We start from the raw sequence: 22,083 nt of genomic DNA, 5'->3' as shown, positions 1-22,083 counted from the left end.
TTTTACCACAAGATTCTAAGGACTAAAGAATAGCTGATAAATTTCACAGTTCCACCAAGTACTGTATTTCTGTTGATTGATGATGATGTTTAAAGGGGTCTAACAGCTAGATCATCAGCCACTAATAGTACGAGGTGCAAGAAAATGAAACGATAATTAAAACTTCCAAATGTATCCACTGACTAAAATCTAAAATGAATGATGATGAAAAAATGACCATGAATCCAAAACAATCAGTGGATCTAATTCACAGTGCCTCGTATTCTGAAATGATGCTTGTTGGTCCAAAGGGGTCAAAAATCCAGGTCATTGGCCCCTCATAATTGCACCAATCACTGGTAAAGCAAAACCATGGTGTTCCTCCTACAATGGTACTAATTACAGGCTTCTCCCAGACCCGTGGTGTTCCTCGCATGGTGATACTAATCACAAGCAATGCAGACCCATGGTATTCCTCACTTAGTGGGACAAATCACAGGCACCGGTATTCCCGTGGCGTTTCTCACGTAGTGGAACTAATCAGAGACAACGTATACTCATGGTGTTGCTCACTAGTGATACTAATCATAGGCAATGTATACCGATAGTGTATCACACACTATGGTACCACCCACAGGTAACACAGACCCATGGCATTCCTCACATAAAGGCGCTACTCACAGGCACCACAGTCCAGAACGCAGAACCATGGTGTTCCTCCTATACTGGTACTAATCACGGGCAATGCACAATCCTTTGTGTTCCTCTCATAGTGGTACCAATCACAGGCAACGCAGACCTATGGTGCTCCTCATACAGTGGTACTACTCATAGGTAACACAGACCAGTTCTGAATAAAGGGGAACCTACGCAATTCAGCGCAGCACACGACAGCTCCTCCTGCATGGACGCCAGTCCGTGATGCCACATGCCTGCTCCCTCGGCTGAGAATGCACACGATGGTACTAATCACAAGCAACACCCAGATCAATGGTGTTCCTCACATAATGGTACTCATCGCAAGTAATCTCATGGTTCTAATTCCATCATCCCTTGGTTGCCCCCTTTTAGAAGCCTCTTATGACAGGCAGGATATGCCGTGGGTGTATTCTTCGTATGCGTCCCCAACCCACAGGGGATACTGTACTCCTATTGCAGAAAGTAAAATGGCGAAAAGTCCTGCTTTTCTTCACTTTTGCCAACAAAACAGGAATGGTTCCTAGGAATATGCTATATCATCAAAATCATCATCATCATCATTTGACAGGCATAAAACTGCAAGTGCCTAGTTCTTGCAAGCCTTTCCAACACAATGAGGGAAAAGAAAGTTCTTTTTACAGACAGATGCACCATTTACAACAGAGGGGTTTCTTTTAGGCCAACTATGGACCTGTGGTTCTGAACTCCGGCAGACTTTCTTCTTAGCTCACTACTCTCCCATTCTCATGCTGTGAGTGTCTTTCTATTCCTGTATCCATTTCACCAGGTGCAGTGTTCGGCTGTTGGTGATGATGATGATGATGATGATTATTATTATTATTATTATTATTATTATTATTATTATTATTATTTTAAATAGTAGTAGTACCAAGCGAGTTGGCTGTGCAGTTAGGCGAAAACTCACGCGTACCAACCACCATTTACTTTACGCGGGCGCTACCCATCACATTACCACAGGCTTCAGGAGTACCTCTGGCTCAACCTCAAAGACAGTACCGACCTAAGGTCGTGCAAGCTGTACTTGCGCCTTGCAGTATGTACCCATGGCCAGTAGGTAGTAATGTTCGGTCTTTGAATGTTAAAAGCTTAGCGTAAAATCATGAAAAATCGTATATATATTCCACTATGGCAATCCACATCACATACGAGTGTTAAGCTATTAGCCCCAGTTAAGAATTCCTGGTACATCTAAAACACTGAACTATGTTTAAGATTAAAGCTTGAAATCTTCTTCACCAAACGAAAATGAAAAATAATTCATGCAGTAGAGGGTTAAGCAAATAACTCAATCAATTCTTCTGTCGGTTGTTCTTGTTTTTCCATTAGGTTTTCATTCTTTCCGAGAAGGCATGTTTACATTCTACTGACCACTTTGGTCTGTACTGATTTTGTTGTGGTTGCTCTGCTGTAGCTTCCCAATTGTTTACTTTGTGCCTAAAGATGTCTCTTTCTAGGATGTCTGTTGAACTTATGTTTGCATTTTTGAGGTCCTTTCGAAGTTCGTTAAGCCAGGGTGTTGTGTTCTTAAGCGAGGTTACATAATCTATTATCCTTTTTGTCAACAGATTTTCTGGTAATCTAGTCAGATGGCCGAAGAATTTCATTTGTCTTTTCCTACTGTCGATTTCGATGTTTGAGAACTTTTCTGTTGTTTTGATTGATTGTATCCGTCTTGGGTGTATCTTGTTCCTAAGATTTTTCTAATGATCTTCCTCTTTTCTCTTTTGATTTCTTCAAGTTCTTGCTTTCTGCTGAGTGCCAGTGTTTCGCTTGCGTAAAGGACTGTTAGTTTTATAACTGTGTTTTAATGCCGAATTTTTGTATGTCTTGACATGGATTTTTTGTTGTAGAAGTTTTTGGACTAACCCTAATGCTCTTTAAATTTTTTGGAGATGAGTTTGTTGTGAGATCTTTTCATTCGATAAATTCTCCGAGGTATTTATTGTAAGGGGCTCTGTCAATTGTACCATATTTTGTTCTCAGGCTCTGGATATTTGTCTTTGAACATAAGAATTTAGTTTTCTCGAACGATATCTGTAGTCCCACCTTTTCTGCATTTTCTGTAAGTATCTCGCGCTGTTTAACGGCAGTCTCCTCATCCTCTGTTAGAATCGCCAGATCATCTGCAGAAACGAGGTATGGTAGGTTATCTTTGGAAAAGCCCAGTCTGATTGGCTTCCGAAACTCGCATTCCTCGAGTTCTTTCTCCCGTTCTTCAATAACCTTGTCTAGGAAGACGTTGAACAGAATAGGAGAGTCCATCACCTTGTCTGATGCCTGTTTGAATGTTGAAGGGTTCTGAGATTTCTCCCATAAATTTCACTTTAGATTTCATGCCAGTCAATGTTTGTTTTAAAAGTCCTCGAATTTTGGGATCTAGTCCCCCCCCCCCCCTTCTAGAATTTGGAAGTGAGGGCCTGTCTACTGAATCGTAAGCCTTTTTTGAAATTAACAAATGTGCATACGAGAGGTTTTTGTCTGACAGCTTGCATTTTGAATATGGTTTTGAGGTTAAAAATGTGTTTGGGGCATGACCTATTTGGTCTGAATCCTGCTTGATATTCAGCTAATTTGGGTTCTAATTGCTTTTGTGTTCTTTGCAAAAGACATGCTGATAAAATTTTTAAGTGACAGATATAAGAGAGATCCCTCTATACTTATTTACATCTGATTTGTCACCTTTTTTTATGTAGTGGATGGATTAGAGCAATCTTCCAGTCATCCGGGAGCTTTTCAGTTTACCAAGTGTTTTGAATTATTTGTGTAATTTATTTGAGTGAATTTGAGCCTAAATTGTTCAAAAGTTCATCTACAACTCTGTCCTCCCCTGATGCTTTCTTGTTTTTAAGTTTCTTGATGTGTGAATAAATTTCTTCTTGTGTTGGTGGTGACGAATTTTCTACAGTCTGTCTCACCATGTTTGAGAATCGAAGAAAACAACCACAAGCACGTGTATTCTGAAATATTACCTGTTCCAAAAAAGTTATCTTTCGGTCATCAGACTCTTTCTCCTGAGCAACAATACTCATTATTAAGATTTTTTAATCACAGAGGAGTTAGAACAATTTGATTTTCCGCTATGAGGTTTGTAGTAGAGAAACTGAAGGTAAAGACAACCTAACGTTTAGTCATAGGGCCTATATAAATATCACACCAGCCAAAAGGTGCCCCTATTAGGTACGTTATACAAACTCATTGAAATAACAGCTGCCTGTTTTAACAGAAACACAATAGAAACAACAAATCTACAAAAGAAAATTGATCATGCATTAATGGGTAGCAATATGACTCACAGTTTACTTGCTAGCCTGCAGTTGTTCTATTCCTTCCAAGTCTGTGTTGTCATCGGTATCCGTGTCATCAGCTAAGTTGATAACAAACCGTTCAAGGACTTCCTCCGCAATGCCATCGAGCTTCCACATATTGGCTTCCTCCTCATCGATATCGTGTTGAATACAGGATTTCCAGCGGTCAGTGTAAATACTTTCGTCTCCACAACACTATTTTATCCTTTTCAGTAAGAGCACACTGGCGATTTTGCAATACATAAGCAAAGTTCATAATTTTTAAAAGTCTGAAGAGTTGCACGAGAAAAGTTAAGTAATAAATCATCACTATTAACTGAAGCTAATATTTTATTCAGAGTTGGTATTTCATTTCTTAAAAAGAAGTCGTGAATTTTTTAACAGATAGCGTCTTTTGCAAAACTGTCTTATTTTTCACTTAGCTTTGTCGTGTTACGGGTTATCTTAGGAGTAAACACTTTCCTATCAACATTAAGTTCTTTCCTAGCACGGAAAATGGGAAATACCAGTTACATCGGACACTGCACGTGTTACTTCATCCACAGTACTTCCAAAATTTTCTTCACGAAATTTGGAAAACACATTTAACACACACGTCTTCTCGCCACTCATTAGTGGTTTTCCTTTTTTATGTTTAATCACAGACTCGTCTGGTTCACACAGGGTTTAAAATTACGGCAATTTCTCGCGTGTGCACGCGCACATACACACACATACTGGACGGACGTTTGCACTTCCAACTAATTAAACAGTATACTTGATAAATGTTGTGTATTTTTATTCACAATAAACTTAGAACAAGCAAGCAAAGTGGACACGTGCTTTGGATCAGCAGTCGCTGAGCTACTGGGCTCAAGAATCATGTTTGCAAAACGGATAGTCGTTTCCCGCAAACTTTTCCGTCAAGTGACTTGCTTCCCTATGTCTGGGAGACGTATAATTTGTATATACATGTGGGAAGAATAAGGAATACTCAAATTATATTGCTAATAATAAGCAACAGCATCATATGTTAGGCTTATTACATTTCTTCTAAACTATGTAAGTTCAGCAACGTTAATTTTTGTACATTTGTTCATATAGGGAGTGCATTACTAAAACCAAACCTCAAAAATGTTGTGTATTCCATGTCTCAAACATGGCGAGACAGACTTTAGTGTAGTTTTTGGCTATATTTTCCGGAATCTCTCTGTAGGTTCTGGACAATTTAAAAGCTGTGAAAAATACGTGGCTAGTTCCTGGCAATATTTTTTATTTGTTAAGACCAGTTTACCATCTTGTTTTTGAAAGCAAAGGTTCTGTGGAGAGAACCCTTCAAATATTATTATTATTATTATTATTATTATTATTATTATTATTATTATTATTATTATTGAAAATGAAAACCTGCAACCTGTTTTCCAGTCATTGACCGGGTCAGGGATGGAATGAATGAAGCAGATACAGGCTATTAGTACGATGGGGTCACCACTCTCAAAGTGAATTATTTATGACTGATAGATGCTATGAAATGAGAATGGAGAGTGTTGCTGGAATGAAAGATGACAGGGAAAACCGGAGTACCCGGAGAAAAACCTGTCCCGCCTCCGCTTTGTCCAGCACAAATCTCACATGGAGTGACCGGGATTTGAACCACGGTATCCAGTGGTGAGAGGATGACGCGCTGCCGTCTGAGCCACGGAGGCTCTATTATTATTATTATTATTATTATTATTATTACTACAATATATCAGCAAAATTTTAAGGCTGAAGAAAGTTTCTTTATACAACAAAACATTCCAAACATTACCGTGTATTTATGCATCTGCTCATTGTATGCATTACTATGTATCAAAAACTCCTCAGCAAAGAATTATTATGTCACAGTCAAAGAAAAATGGGTAAATATTTTTAGAACATTTGTTGGCTCATGTGGGAACAATGGCAAGAGGGTACTGGGAATGAGGTGACAGAGGCTAAGTTAGGAATGAACTCTATAGCAGACCCTACACGGTGAGTAATACTGATCAGTAATACTGAGTCAATAATACTGACAGTACGCATCAATATTGTAGCGACCTTACACGATCATTATTACTGTCAATATTTTGGTCAGTACCAGTGCACTCACTAGCTTACCATTGCGGCATTCTCACTTAACAAATAAAGTCAATAACCATCACTACGGAATGAGATTTATAACATGCAATTGCGGTATTCTATCAAAATGGATCGTAAAAGATGGGCATTTTGTAGCTATCATATTAGTACTGCACGAAACGCAGTTTTAAACGTAAACGATGGGTTAAAGATTGGCCTAGGAAAAGAGAAGAGTATTCTCATATGAAGTGTTAAGGGAAACACAATATACCGAAGCAGAAGATTATCAGAACTATCTCCGAATGCGTGAGGGTACTTTTGTGAAATTACTACGAATGGTAGAGCCTTTTGTAATAAGGCAAAATACAAACATGCGGTGCTGTTTATCGGTGGCAGAGAGATGAGCGGTGACAGTGGGGTATCTTACAACTGGTATAAATTTTGAAGATTTAAAGTTTTCCGCTATAATGTCACCAGTTTCCATCAGTACAGCAGTTGTGGAAACATGTAAAGTATTGTATTATGTTTATTCTGGCAGCGTTTCATATCGCTTGATAAACTTTTGCAATAGGCCTGCTTGACGGTTCCACAAGCACCTCTGCTTGGCCTTGGTGTGAAAGACATTTGTCGTCCACCGCTGCTCCGTTGACACTGACAGAAATAATGACAAGCGCACTCACACGGTCAGTATAACTGTCAGTATCCCCACCACTCTACAGTACTGACGCTCGCAGATCAGGAAATCCGGATCTGCTTCAGTACTGGCCCTCATTCCATCATTCCAGTCCACACGCGATCAGTATTACTGTCAATATTTTTCGGTACTGACAGTTTTATTGATTGTGTAGGGTCTTCTTATGGATGAAGCAGTACACACAAAGCAGCTTTGGTGGTGGGAACATGCGAGGCAAATGGAGGTGGATGGAATAATGGACTCTGTCACGGAGGGTAAGAGAAGTAGAGGGAGACCAAAAATGCGATGGTTAAACCCTGTTTTTAAAGACAAGAGGTAGGGAACTAAAGGCCACAGAGCTAGTTACAACTAGAGGATTGTGGAGACATTTAATAAATTCACAGAGGCTTGCAGACTGAATACTAAAAGGCATAACAGGATGGATGGACGGACGGACAATCAATGCAGATGTGTCAGCACTTTCAAGCTACTCACTAGATCCATTTACATACATTTTTCCACATTATTTTTCTTTTAAAATATATTTTATCCATGTCCTAGACTTTCATCGAACCCTAAAATTATGCACCATACAGTCAAAAAATTATTCTAGTTCTAGTTCCTAAATCAATTTTAACATTTAGACACATGGAATAGAAATAGGATTACCTCTTATGAACTATTTGTTTCTTATTGACAGAAAACAATTCGCAACCCCAAGAATACACAATGTATCAGGTTGCAGCAACACCGACAATAATGTAAAAATAAAATAGACATTCTGCTATTCTTTAATATTTCCTACCAGCTAACAGATCACAGAGCTGCACAAAGGTTTTGAAAATGAAGAAGGAATTTTACCACATTTTTCAAACAATCAAACTTGGGGCAAGATAAAGGTTATGAGAGGAAAGAGAGGACTTGGTTCACAGGAAAGGAAACAAATGCCAGAATGACTGAACTGGAAGCCACACGGAATGTCCATAAACAAGGATCAAAAAATAAAATCTTACCATGTACAAGGGTCTTCCTGAAATGTACTTGCTAAGTATATATTAGCTAAATGTATGACAAGCGCACCCATTCCTTGCTTAGAAGTATCATAGAACCAAATCAACCAAGGCCTGCGTTCATATCGAGGTTCACAGAATCGTTTCACTGAAATCAAACAATTAAAATAGACTGATACAAATAAAATAAAAGGTAAAATATGATATCTAAAGCTGATCAGTATAAGAAAAACACATATCCTTTCAAAAACTTAAAATAAAAACATTATTCAAACAATATGTACCGACAATGTATAGACCAACTAGGGCCAAGAACAGTCCAGATAACAATACTCTGGCTTAACAAAATTATATAGAAATAAAATCAAAATGCTACAACATGCAAACTACTTGTCTAAAGTTGACAGATTTCTCATGTGTTTATACAGATAACCCTATTTCTGTATTTTCACTTTCTTGAATAAAACTGACCACAGAGTTAGAGAATTCTTGAACACTACTTTTGTATGTCTATATGGATTTACTGGTATTGGTTGAGGTTTTAAGGTTTGTTGTCCTTCTTGGGAAAGGAAGGGGCTAAGAGTGGGTAGGAAACGGCTGTGGCCTTAGTTAAGGTACAGCCCCAGCATTTACCTGGTGTGAAAATGGGAAACCATGGAAAACCATCTTCAGGGCTGCCGACAGTGGGGTTCAAACCCACTATCTCCCAAATACTGGATACTGGCCGCACTTAAGCGACTGCAGCTATCGAGCTCGACAATGTTAATATAAGTGGTGAAATAGAGTAATGGCTCAGATGTGCTAGTGCGGTGTTTGGTCGTCTCCTTAAACAAGTCTTCGACAATCATAATCTCTGTGTCCAGACCAAGCTATGTGTTTACATAGCCATACTGACATCAAGTTACTTATGTATGCAAGACGTTGGAAATTTACGGAAGACACTATAAGTGTATGGTAAAATACCACTCTTAGGAGTAAAATGGCATGACTGTCGAACATCAGTACCATGGAAGAGGCCAATACCATGAGCACTGAGGCAATGATTATCAAAACCAACTTTGATGGGCCAGCCACGTCGTCCGCATTTTTAATGCCTTCCAAAATGATACATTCTCACTTGAAGGATGGACAATAAACTCCAAGAACAGAGGAGAGAAAAAGATACAGGGGGATTAACGTAAATAAATAAATAAATGAATACTGGATTAAAGCCACTATATTTATTTAATGAAGCCAAGCTTTCACCACAGACCGGAAGCTCAAATCCCTGTGTCAACCATTCAAAGAAAAACCACATCTTGAAACACTGGGTGTTTATGAAGTTCCATGTGGTTGTGGTTGCTCATATATTGGCATGACGAAAAGGCTTGTCAGCACCAGGGTGAAAGAACACATTAGGTTGGTAAAGAATGTCGCTCTTTCATCCTCCATGGAGAATGCCATAAGCCAGTCTGCCATAGCAGAACATTTCTACAGTACAGACCATGAAATCCTCTTTGACCAGGCGAAGGCCATCGCGCCTGTAAAAGACTTCTATGCTTGACTGGTAGGAGAAGCCACAGAGATAGAGCTGCGCCCAAATAACATCAACAGGGAAGACGGCTTCCAGTTATCAAATACATGGAGACCTGTACTGCAGAAATACATGCATAACACCACCATGGAACAGCGGGACGCACTCACAAAACCCTCGACAGAGGGCGGTGAATCACAGCACGACGATCCTTGAGTCCAATTAGTGGAGTAGGCCGTGGATAGTACAGTCATGACTTCCACGTGTCTTTGAATTTCTTTGCTCACTGTCGGAAGCAGAACTTAACATGCCCTGATGAAGGCCAATGCAATTTGGCTGAAAGCTCGGCTTCATTAAATAAATATAGTGGCTTTAATCCAGTATTCATTTATTTATTTACGTTAATACTATGAGCCACGAAAACCTATGTTCAATACAAGGGGATTCTTAACCCTAATATGAAGATGATTTGCCACTGTATTTTACTACTGCTGGTGTACTTTCATCCAATCCTGCAGTCATCATATTATATTTGTCATTCTCTTATATTTCTCCAGAAAAATTTTACTACAATGGTAATTCTCCTTCAGATGAATTCTGCGATTAAAAATTCCATTAATTTTTTTTTTTTTACACTGAGTAAGATATTCCTTCCATCTGTCCAATAATTCCCTGGATTACACCAACCACCCCCACCTCACACTTGTCACCCCACTTAGCCTTTATAGTTATTAGCAAGCATATCTCATAATTTCTTTTCAAACTCTATACAGTAATTTGCTAGGCTCTATCTTCTATGCACTGTGTCCATCTACAGCATGTTTTTGCTTTTTTTGCCTTCCCTTTTTACATTTACAAGCTGCCCTGATTGTATTAGTCCAAATCAATGTATTTTTCCATCTTCTCAGTTATTCCCTTGATTTTTCTATTATGGTATCCCTTTTATAACCATTATTCTCTTTCAACAACTAGACTTGTATATTGTCTATTCTTTGGAACTGATCATGTACATGGATATGTTTTATTTCCTTATCCAGAAGCTTTTCTACCCTTACCTGACTGCAGTCTGTCTTAACTTTCTTTGCATCAGATCAGATCGCAAATTAAGCACGTCATCTCCACACAGGTCATGAACCACTTTGTAGTAGTGGAAGGTAGAGGCTTGTCACTATATATTAGCTATGCACTACTAAGTAATCCTTGCCTGGCAGAAGTCTCCAAGACAGTCAATCCAGCAACAAAAGTGTGTCTCTGCTGTGTTGTAAGAATTCTGGCAGAAGTGGTTAATGCACCCATTTGGAGGGTAAAAAATTTAGATTTGAGTCCCTAAGGTGGTCACATGCATCAGTGCTTCACTTCCTAGCTTTGTAAACCTGAAATTGATCTTTGCTGAAACTAGAAAATGGTCAGTCGATGTCTGCCTGGATATGTGAGGGCCTTTCTAAGTTGATTTCTGTAAATGTATAAATCTAGCAACAAATCTGTAAGTTAGCATATGAACACATTTATACAATATGAATTTGAGATAGGAGCAAAACAGCAACCTTGGACTGTGAACCAATTTTAAAATCTTTAGTACGTACCACTCAGGTCAACAACAATAACAATCACTATTCTAGGTACTAGAGATAAGAGAGAGCTGTTTACTAATGAGTTAAAATAACCAACATAAAGGTAATATTTTAAAAAGTATTATTTTTCTAATATCAAGAAATGAAATGGTGTGTGGCTTTTAGTGCCGGGAGTGTCCGAGAACATGTTTGGCTTGCCAGGTGATTTGACGCGCGTAGGCGACCTGCGCATCGTGGTGAGGATGAAACGATGATGAAGACTACATATACACCCAGCTCTGTGCCAGTGAAATTAACCAATGATGGTTAAAATTCCCAACCCTGTCGGGAATCGAACCCGGAACCCCTCTGACCAAAGGCCAGCACGCTAACAATTTAGCCATGAAGCCGGACTAATACCTAAGAAAGAATTACTGATAAGGTTCAAGTATGTAGGTTCAATCCTCAGCCTTACGTCTGGGTTGGATCCTCAACAGTGCCACCATTAGCCATCATAGATGGCCTAGGCATCACTGAAGAGGCGTACTAGGGGAATGAGGAGTGAGGTAGTTTCCCGTTGCTTTCCTCGCTGAGCCAGAAGTAGCTATTACATATAAGTCTGCCAAGCCCACTGAAATGCACGCACCAACCAACCCTACGAGCAACATTTCACACCACCTATAGCAGACACTGGCTGCATAAGAAATGGCATTACAATCATCGCTCATACCTCAGTCACTTTCATATTGTCAAAGCTAAGGATAAGACTCAAACAGATCAATAAAAGTAACAAAATTGTTCTAGCCCATACCAGAAGACATAGTGCACTGTAAACACTAGGTCTCGCCTGCAAAGGTAAAAGGGCCAAGTATCTCACACAAAATGTAAACAGAAATTCTTTACAGAAGATTAGGAAGTCAAGATGAGCCCGAACTGGGAGATAAATTAGGTTTCCAAAGAAATCTAGGAACATGCAAAGCAACGCCGACTATTATGTCGGAACTACTACACCACCACCACCTAAAGGCTAAATCTTGTCACTGCAGCCATAGATGTCTATCTTGAGAAAGCCTTTCAACTCAGCATCTCACAGTACATCTTCAGAAGCAGGTTGTAAGACACTTTGGATTGTCCTTTTCCTCTTTTCCTGGCAATTATTCTTTCAACGATGTTGCAAATGAGCTCCCCCATCCCACAGAATGTGACCAATAAAATTTATTTTATTTTTTCAATTTCAGTGACCAGACTCGGTTTTTCTTCTATCTCTAGAATGACTTCCCTATTGCTCTTCATTTCACTCCAATTTATCCTCTGCATTCTCCATCAGATCCACATTTCAACTGCCTCTAATCTCTTTGCTTCCTGTTCTGATATCCAGCTTTTATAACTGTACCACACAGAACACACTCCATACAAAGGATTTTGCAAAGGACTTCCGAGTTTGTTGGCCAGCAGATTCTTTTCATATTGGAAGACCTGCCATTACATTTAATTTTAGAAAGAAGACCTGAGAAAACCAAGTAAGAATACATGATGTATGTCGACTTAAAGAAAGCTTTTTTGACTGCAGGAACTGGTACCAGCTTCTCCACTGGGCGAATTGGCTGTGTGGTGTGAAAATGGAATACCATGGAAAACCATCTTCAGGGCTGCTAACAGTGAGGTTCAAACCCACTATCTCCCAGATGCAAGCTCACAGCTGCGCGCCCCTAATTGCACAGCCGACTCGCCACCAATAAAAAAAAAAAAGGGATGCACTCTTGGAAAGAGAAGATATTATAAATGGTACCATGATTATCTAATTGAAATTAGATATTTTCATTAATCTGACTGAAATATTGCACATAAGCCTACTAATGCGGCTGGATTGAGAGTAATCTTTTTTCAAAATAATGGAAATACAAAGATGAATTTGGTATCATGAGAATGATGATGATGATGATGCTTGTTGTTTAAAGGGGCCTAACATCTAGGTCATCAGCCCTTAAAGGTACGAAATGAGATAAAATGTAATGATAATTTAAAAGTCCAAAAATCATCCACTGACCAGAATTCAAAGCATGATGACGAAGAATGAATGGATGGATATGAATTTAAATCAATCAGTGGATGCGACCCACAATGCCCCATATTCCCAGAAACTAGCATTAAACAATAGTATTACTGACCAAGGGATTGCTTCTAAAGCAAAATCTTGAATCGATTATGCTTGTAGTCCAAAGGGGTCCAAAATCCAAGTCATCGGCTTCTCATAATGGTACTGATCGGTAGGAAAATAGAACCATGGTATTTGTCATGTTGTGGTACTAATCAAAAGTAGCGCAGACATGCGGTATTCCACACATTATGGTACTACTCACAGGTAATGTAGTACACACATGTAATGCAGACCTATGGTGTTTCTCACATTGTGGCACCATTCACAGGCAATGCAAACCTATGGTGTTCCTCATATAGGTGTACTAATGACAGGGACTCGTATTATCCCGTGGTGTTCCACACATAGTGGGTACTAATCATAGGCAAGGCAGACCCATGCTGTCGCTCATATAGTAGTACTAATCACAGGTACTGTAAACCCCACCCTGATTCACACACTCTTGCGACTAATTACAAACCGATTGTGTACCTAACATAGCAGTACTACGCGCAAGTAAAGGCGACCCATAGCAGTACTATGCGCAAGTAAAGGCGACCCATGATGTTCCCCGCATAGTAGTCTCATGGTTCTAATTCTATCATCCCTTGGTCGCCCCTTACGACAGGCAGGGGATACAATGGGTGTATTCTTCGCCTGTGTCCTCCACCCACGGGGGAAGTGTGTTTGGTCTGCGCGAGCTATTGAACTCTTGAGGTATTGAGCTATTGAGCTGGTGAGGACCCCCGTATCTGCCACCTGGGAGTGTCACCTCTCCCCCTGCTACGCCAGTGTAGTAGGTTCGTGGAATTTGCTATCAAAGTCAAACAGATCTATATTACATGTTCAAAATATGGCTGCACTTGGCCAATGCAGGTACTACTGCTTGCTTACATCCAGTGCTCTATAATCCAAGTCTTTTACCAGATGCAGTAGGATCCTAAATCTATGATAGCTCTGTTAGCCCTTCGGTCAGTCCTTGGTGTAACAGTGGTTCCTTTCATTTTAATGTTGCTAGCCCCTAATGATCACCATGTATTCCATTCTGAATTTGTCCTATTATTTTTGTATTTGTAGCACTCACAAATGATTCTCTAAAATGAGATCTTGGCCAGTTGGTAATGCGAGATTCTTGACATGATCATACTTGGTCCACTAACATGCCTGCTACTCACCCTGTTGTCATCTACCCACAGCAACAAAAAAAAAAAAAAAAGCCCTGGTTGCTTTGCCCTAGTGCAATCATATTTTAATATGTAATATACATACAAACACCTTCATTATAAACTGTGATGTCATTCAGTGTTCAGCCTGCAAGCTTTTGAAATAAAATGCTTCCACAATCCTCTACTTAAGACTAGCCTGTAGCCTCATTTAGTTCTACACCTCCTATCTTTAAAAACATTCTAACCATCATTGCCTTGGCCTCCCTCTACTTCTCCTACTCTCCATGACCGAGTCTATTATTTTCGTAGGGAACCAATCCTCCTCCATTTATCTCATATGACCACCACCAAAGCCAATTCATGCATAAAGCTTCGTCATTAAGAAATAAGACTATCTCCTTATTCTGAACACCCTCCTGCCACTGTTCCCACCTGTTTTTACAAGCAATCATTCTTGCTACTTTCATGTCCATATTACTTCTAATATATCCTGATTCCACCCAGCTTTCAGTTCCGTACAGTCAGTCTGAAAACAGGCTGATTTAAAGGTAGTTTCGTCTGGGAGCTGTCTTCCCTCTTACAGAATACTGCTGATTGCAACTGCAAGCCCTCTGAATTAGCTTTGCTGCACCTTGATTCAATTTCACTCAGCATACTACCATCCTGTGAGAATTCCTCTTCTTCTATTCCTGTTTCCGTTTCTCTCCTGGGGCGGGTTATGAATCAAAGACCTCCATCGTTGTCTCTCTCTCCACAACTCTCATCTTGCTTCTAATATTTTCTCTATCTTCACTCCTTTCTTCTCTAAACTATCCTCCACTGTATCTATCCACTTCATTCAAGGCTTTTCATGTCATCACTTTCCTGTTGGTTTCTCTTAATTACTGTACATGGAAAAACACATAGTACTGTGTGTTGTGTATACAGGCCATAACGCCTTCTGTGATAGTTGTGCATGAAGTAGTGCAGTCTGCAACTGGAGTAGTGATAAAGGTACTCACAACAGAGAAGAAGGTGTTTATCATCCAACACTATTTCCAATTATATGGAGTAGGGCATCAGAGTGAGCCGAGCTTACACCCTATTAAAGAGCAGTACCAGGCGCGATATAACAAGGCAGCATGAAGAAATTACATTGTATGGGCAGTCTTGTGTGTTAAATCCACAGGACAACCAGGCACCCAAGGACTGTCACCACAAACAAGAATCATGTACAACTTCTCCAACATGTGTTACAGTCCCCAAAACATAGTCCACAACAAACATCGGTGAAACATGGTCTGAGATATAGGTCAGTTTGGGAGATGTTTAAAAAAGCAGGGTGTATTTTCATACTGCGTTCCAAGTTGCATAGCATCAAAGCAGAATGGATGAGCAGACCAATGTACAATATTGTACCACAGTGTTGGCCATGACGTATGATGACCCAGAGTTTTTTTCAACATATGGTTTGCAAATGAAAGCCATATCCACTTTGGTGGCTACATCAACTGACAAACAACCTGTTTTCTAGGGTTTGAACAACCTGATGTCTTCATTCAGAAACCACTGTATAGTGCAGGTTAATATTTGGTGCATCATATCCGGATTTGGGATACTGGGAACTTATTTCGTCAAGGACAATGCATCGAATCCACTAACAGTAAACCAGGGATGCTACAGAGACCCACTGTCCCATTCATGCAGGGATTCGTGCTGTTTTTGTCATGCCAGAAACCTCTCACTACAACGACAATGGATGCCGCAAAGGGAGCTACAGCCCATAATTCGGGTCAGATGACCCACCTAGAAATGTTCCCGGATTATGAGAGAGCTATCTTTTGAGTCCTTATGGCAATGTGTTCAACATGTTTAACAATCTACAAGACTTACGAAAAATGCATAAGATGTGAGGGTATACATTTTTAGCATATGCTGTACTGACATGGTGTCCGACTCGGCTGAATGGTCAGCGTACTGGCCTTTGGTTCAGAGGGTCCCGGGTTTGATTCCCGGCCGCTTCGAGGATTTTACCTTCATTGGTTAATTCCAATGGCTCGGGGGCCGGGTGTTTGTGCTGTCCCCAACGTCCCTGCAACTTACACACCACACATAACACTATCCTAGACCACAAAAACACCCAGTTACCTACCCATGGCAGATGCCACCCACCCTTATCAGAGGGTCTGTCTTACAAGGGCTGCACCCGGCTAGAAATAGCCACACGATATTTAAAAAAACTGACATGATTAGATACTACTACATGTTGTTGTCGTCATTATCTTGCATATTATAATGACGTTATCTTGATGTTCAGAGCAAGTTTGTAATTTTAGTACTGTTTGTTTTGCTATATACTGAACTTTCCTTGGAACTCAATCTTATCCCATTAGCATCATGTGTTCATACCATTTTAGCTTGCTTGTTTCTATCCTGTCCTGAAGTTTTGAAACTCCAATCCTCTTTTTGATCTCTTCATTTCTGATTCTATCTTTCCTTGTCTTCACTACAATATCTCTTAAGGAATTACATCTTGGCTGCTTGAACTCTCCTCTCTGGTTTTGTTGACGCCCATGTACAGTTACTTAAAAAAAAAAAAAAAAAAAAAGAATGAGTGTACTCTTGATAACTGTTTATGCCAAATTCCAATGGCAGGTTTAAACAAGATTCTTTATGGCAGTGGCAGGTTTTGCAAGTATTTGAGTTTTAGCTTCGAGCTCGAAAACTAAACAAGAAATAAGGTAGAAAAATGCCCCGAGGCCTAACTTCAGTCTACAAATAAAAACAAATGGGAATATCTCAGAAAGAAACTAAGAGATTCAGAGAGCTGCTTGTTAGCTATGCGGGTAGAAGCATTGGGTTGAACTGACAGCGTGGCAATTGGGAACTGATGTAAGTTGAAATCCTCCTAGCCAGCTGGTTTTCTCAATTTCATTACACTGATTCCTGGTTGCTGGGGGAGATGTGGATGTTACCATATACAGATAGTATCATATTAATTATGAGCATTTTTTAATGATTTGCTGGAGTTTTGTCTTTGTGCTTGAGGACTAAACAAGAAAGGAAATTATGGAGTGTTTTGAGATTTACCATCAGGCACTACAAATAAAAACATACCCGAAACAATCGCAAATCAGTATTGGGTCTGTCAACACTTGTGCTCTATGACAGCTGAAAGTCGAATGGGTATGGAAGCATTGAGGATCTGGAAGAATCCCTCTGTAAGAGCCAGTTCATCCCAAGGTTGAGCACCACTGTCCACAGCTATTCCTTTGAGCTCATACAGCAACAGCGTTCCCAAAGAGTCCTCTTCACTAGATCACGGACAATCTCAATGGGGTTCAGGTCAGGACTATCAATTTGATCCTTGCCTGCAAAGTAAACCATTACCAACATCCTTTAAGACATGAACCGGGCAATTATCCTGCTGGAAGCTAACATACTGTCCTTCAGGATAAATTATGTCCAATGCTACAATCAACCAGAGAATCAAATGCTGCTTCTAAAGTTCGACGTTGAGAGATGTTGAGAATAACCGGAATTCACCTTGCAAGGTGAACAAATCCCAGCATTAAAGGCTACAACTACCACTTGTAAGACAGATGGCAATGTATTTACCATCATACCAGGAGTTAGGTTCACAGTATATACAGATCTGCCCCCTCCTCCATCTACACAGGAAAACATGATTTCATAGCTGAAGGCAACATCTTGACAAAGTTCAGCATTCCCATAGCTTATGTGAGATGATCAATTATTTGTCCACAATCGAACGAACCTTCATAACAGTGACGTAATTTCAGAGTCCCACATACTAAACTTTGTTATGTGCAGTCTGCACCACACCATGAAAGGAATACAAAGCCCTCAGTGAAACAGTTGAGAGGAAGGGGTTCTCCTCTAGTACTGCCAATAGGACCTTATCTTGCTCTCTGGTAGAGACATGTAGGTAGCCTGTAGAATGCCTCTTTGCTTCTTGTGCATGTCACTGATAAAGCTTGGCCCGCTGCTTAGCAGTAGCCTTTCCTGCAGCCGGCTCATGCAACCAAAAAACCAGCCTTCACTAGCGCCAACACAGCTGACTTATGGTCCACAAGCTCTGCCATTACAGGAACGATGGTAGTAAACACAGTACAGGGTCATGTACTGATATGCAAGGATATCAGACCTAGGTAGCAAAATGTTTCACGATACTCCCTTGGACATAGCAAGAATGGGGGGGGGGGGGGGGGAAATCAGTTCAGGATTCATAAATGTAACACAATGGAATGACTACGATTACGTCACTATATGCAATTTTACTAGCAATGAAATCTATGAGGTGAATGGTGAAACGTGTCTTTAAAATGCACAAATACAGTAAAAAATATATATCCTGGATGGGATTCAAACTTGTGATGTTTGGGTTTGTCTATGTCTGTCTATGCCTCAGCCGTATAGGTCACCTGCCACAGGTACAAAGTGGCCTGCAGGGCATCACACTACTGAACTTGGAAGGATACACCAAATTACAAATGATGTGTACTCCTTAATTTACCACATTAATAAGAGCTAATGTGAACTTCAATTCCGTACATTCGGTCATTCCACCACCTAGAATAATCAAATAACATTAGCCATACAGCTAAACTGTTTCCAGGAGCATGTAAACTGTACTCAATTGCGCTTCACATGCACACATGTGCCTGTGAGGAACTTATACACTCCTTAATTTTTTTGAGCGACTTTACTGCTTCATATGTCAATATCAGTACATACTAGGTTGAATACACAACTCCCTTGCAATTTCTTGGAATTTCTTATTTCCACAGCACACTCCTCACACACTTTTCACGAGAGTTTAATCCTGATGTAAACAAATAGGCGGAGCACCTTGCCTATGCACGTGGACATAAACGTAGTTGATTGGAGAAGCAACCGCCGCACTCACTCGGCTGTATGTGAGCACAAAGAAAAGTAGTAACGGTACGTATGGTTTTCATATATACCGGTATATATATGGTTTTATTTTAATAAAATAGTGATTAAATAATGAGAAATGAAGACACAAGGCGTGGTGTAATACAGGAAGTCTTCTCGTACTGGGGAAAAGTCCCAAGCTGTACAGTGTGGAGATAAGGTGTTGCATCTTGCAGCAGCAGTCAGTGTCAATATTCATAGTGAGAGAAATGGAGCAAGAGGTAGGACTATCGCGTGTAGTGAAGCACGAAAGAGGAAAATCGCTCAGAAGTGACCATAGGCAGTGCTTTGTGAATGTGTTCAATAAACTAAGTGAACAGAATCCAGGTTTAGTTGTTTATTCAGAAGTTCAGATCTTCTCACTGTTGTCATATGCGAAGGCGAAGGTGAAAGGAAGTTATTTCAATTCTTGTCTCAAGGACAAGCGGGCCATCAGCTGAACGGGCAGCTCTTAGGCCGTATATTATTATTTTGAAACACGCAATTTGAGTATAACTGAGAAGTATGTGTCGTACATACTGGGGAGGGGAAGGGATTCATAGAATTTGGCGCAGGGGCAACTGATTGTCATATGTGATACGCAGCCCTGTACGTCCGAGCACGAGACGTTGACAGGGTGGAGGTCGATAGGCCTACTACACGCTCAGCGAATCACAACTCTTTCTTTGGCAGAGGCGTGGACATACCATGTTTACATCAGGATTAAACTCTCGTGAAAAAGACATATAAAAGCCATTTATTTGTTATCTTTCCAATTTCCTCAGTTATTATTACCATATTCTGTGATTATACTTCCTAAGTATTTGAAACTTTTCACAATTTCTATTGGTTCTCCATTGCTTCAATTTTCCCACCTTCCTTCCCTCCTCTGTACCTCTTGCCATCATTACTGTTTTACTCTTCTCTACACTATTCTTTTTTTTCACACTCTTCTATAATCCAATTCCATATATTAACATGTTCCTAGCGATTCAGGCCACCATATGTCCTGAAGCATGTTACTCTTATCCATCGGTACGAACTTCCCAAAATTGTGGAGTAAGTAACTGCATCCTAGTTACAAATTTCCGATAACTAACAGCAACATAGTGTTCCTACTGAAGTAAAGGATCGAGGCATACTGCTAGTTTCGATCGGCCCACTGGTGACCCAGAGGAATTTTTTTGCATCTTCCATTCATACCGCATCAGGTCACCCTGTGTTCGGATTGTTGTCTAACCTATATTTTTACGCGGGAATCTCTTGCGTGGTTACGTGAATGAAGCCTACAATGTTGCTGCCTTCAGATGGCAGATTGTTGTTTAATACAAGGAGTACCGGCACCACCCTTCCGACATCTCATGTAACCTATTCCCTTCTACATTCCTCTCATGTAAGCAAATATCACTTTTCAGAATTTTATTTATTGGAGTAATTATTGATATGTTTATTATCTTTCCATAGATAATATTTACAAGCAAGTTCACTTTTTTTTTTTTTTTTTTTTGGTAGGCAGGAGCCTTCACATTCTAACACATTGGTGGCATGGAAAAGAATGTTTAGGATGGCGACTTGATCCCGGACAAATTGCTCATTAATTGGAACAAAGTTATGACAGTGACGGTGATTTCAGTATCTGTTGATGACCCTACGTACAGCCTCGTCTTTTGTGATATTATTTTGTTACTAAGCATAATATGAAAATAATTAACATAGGCTTATCATATTCCTACAAATCAGATCAATAAACAAGAAACTAACATTTACTTCCGGGGTCATTTCTGGGTCACACAGTTGTTGAATCGGAAAACTGTTGCAAAGGTAAATACATCAGAATGTCTCCTCAACAATAAGGCACACAACAAGACTTCTAGCATTGTTTTGGTCTTCATAGTAGGGACTAACCAAAGTCAAATTCATCAGGTCACCGGTGACCTGAACCGATATAATAATAGTAAAAGGCAGCATCGGGTCACTGGCAGGCCAATTCGACGTAAAATTAAGTCATTAAAATTCACTGCTGCAGGGAACATATTAACTAGTTCTTGTACTTCAATTTAATTTTCTCCCATATCACCACATCATCTGCAAACAGTACGGCCTTTGCAGTGTTTCTTCCCATCTTCACATTTACACATTTGTGGATTTCATCCATTATTGTGATGAGGATGGGAGACAGTACACTTCCCTGCTGAAATCTTGTTTCCACATCAAATAATTTTGTTCCTTCTTTTTTGTACAAGATTTTTTATCATCTACACTTTTGCTCTGTCTAGGCCTACCTGTATATTTCCCTCCTCCCCCCCCCCCCCCTTAGTGCATTCATTCCAAACCAAACAGCCTTGATACACTGTTATAGGCTTTCTCGATATCCATAAATGCCATCAACAAATCTTTCCCGAACTGCCATCTTTCTCCATCCTGTGCATTTGTGTAAAAATAAGGTCTCTCCCAAAGCCATTTTCTTTTCTTATTTCAGTTTGAATCTTCCTTCCACTATCCCCTCATATACCTTGACTATATGAGAAATAAGGGCAATTCCTATGTAGTTGTTACATTACTTCTTCACCTTTCTTGAATAATGGGGCTACTATACCCATCCCCAATCTTCTGGGATCTTTTTTCTTCCACATCCACCTAAATAATCTGGACAACCACTGTACAACTGAGCCCTCTGTCTTGATCATATCCATAGCTACCTCATCTACTCCAGATGAAGAAATTTGCTGACATCCTGGGAGAACACACATTCCAAATACTTGAAATGGACAGACTGTTCCTTTTGTATTTTTGACAGGCATTCAATTCTCTTAGGTTTCTTTCCTGATACCACTTTAGTCTTGGAAATGCTCATTTCTATACCATACCATGTTTACGGCAGCACAGGAGAGCAGAGATTGTCGTATGTATGTAAAGTGCTCAGCCCAGAGGCTGGTTTGATCCTGAACAGTTTCACCATCGGCTGTCACAGGTGGCTTAGGTGTTAATGAAGAGGCATACTAAGGAAATGAGGACTGAGGTAGTTTCCCGTTGC

The 22,083-nt window shown here is 40.0% G+C and overlaps 1 protein-coding gene across 2 annotated transcripts in view; it reads right to left on the bottom strand.

The window, feature by feature from the left end:
* Positions 1–22,083, bottom strand: part of LOC136873824 (store-operated calcium entry regulator STIMATE) — a 102,924-nt gene that overhangs the window by 68,868 nt on the left and 11,973 nt on the right. For both annotated transcript variants that reach the window (XM_067147083.2, XM_067147084.2), the window contains exon 2: positions 7,770–7,914. In XM_067147083.2, the coding sequence (XP_067003184.1) occupies positions 7,770–7,914 (145 nt within the window). The remainder of the gene's footprint in view (positions 1–7,769; positions 7,915–22,083) is intronic.

Source organism: Anabrus simplex, chromosome 5 (genome assembly GCF_040414725.1).
Source record: "Anabrus simplex isolate iqAnaSimp1 chromosome 5, ASM4041472v1, whole genome shotgun sequence".
Lineage (NCBI taxonomy): Eukaryota > Metazoa > Arthropoda > Insecta > Orthoptera > Tettigoniidae > Anabrus > Anabrus simplex.
Note: the sequence above shows the minus strand (reverse complement) of the source record. Positions and strands in the feature narration are given on the sequence as shown.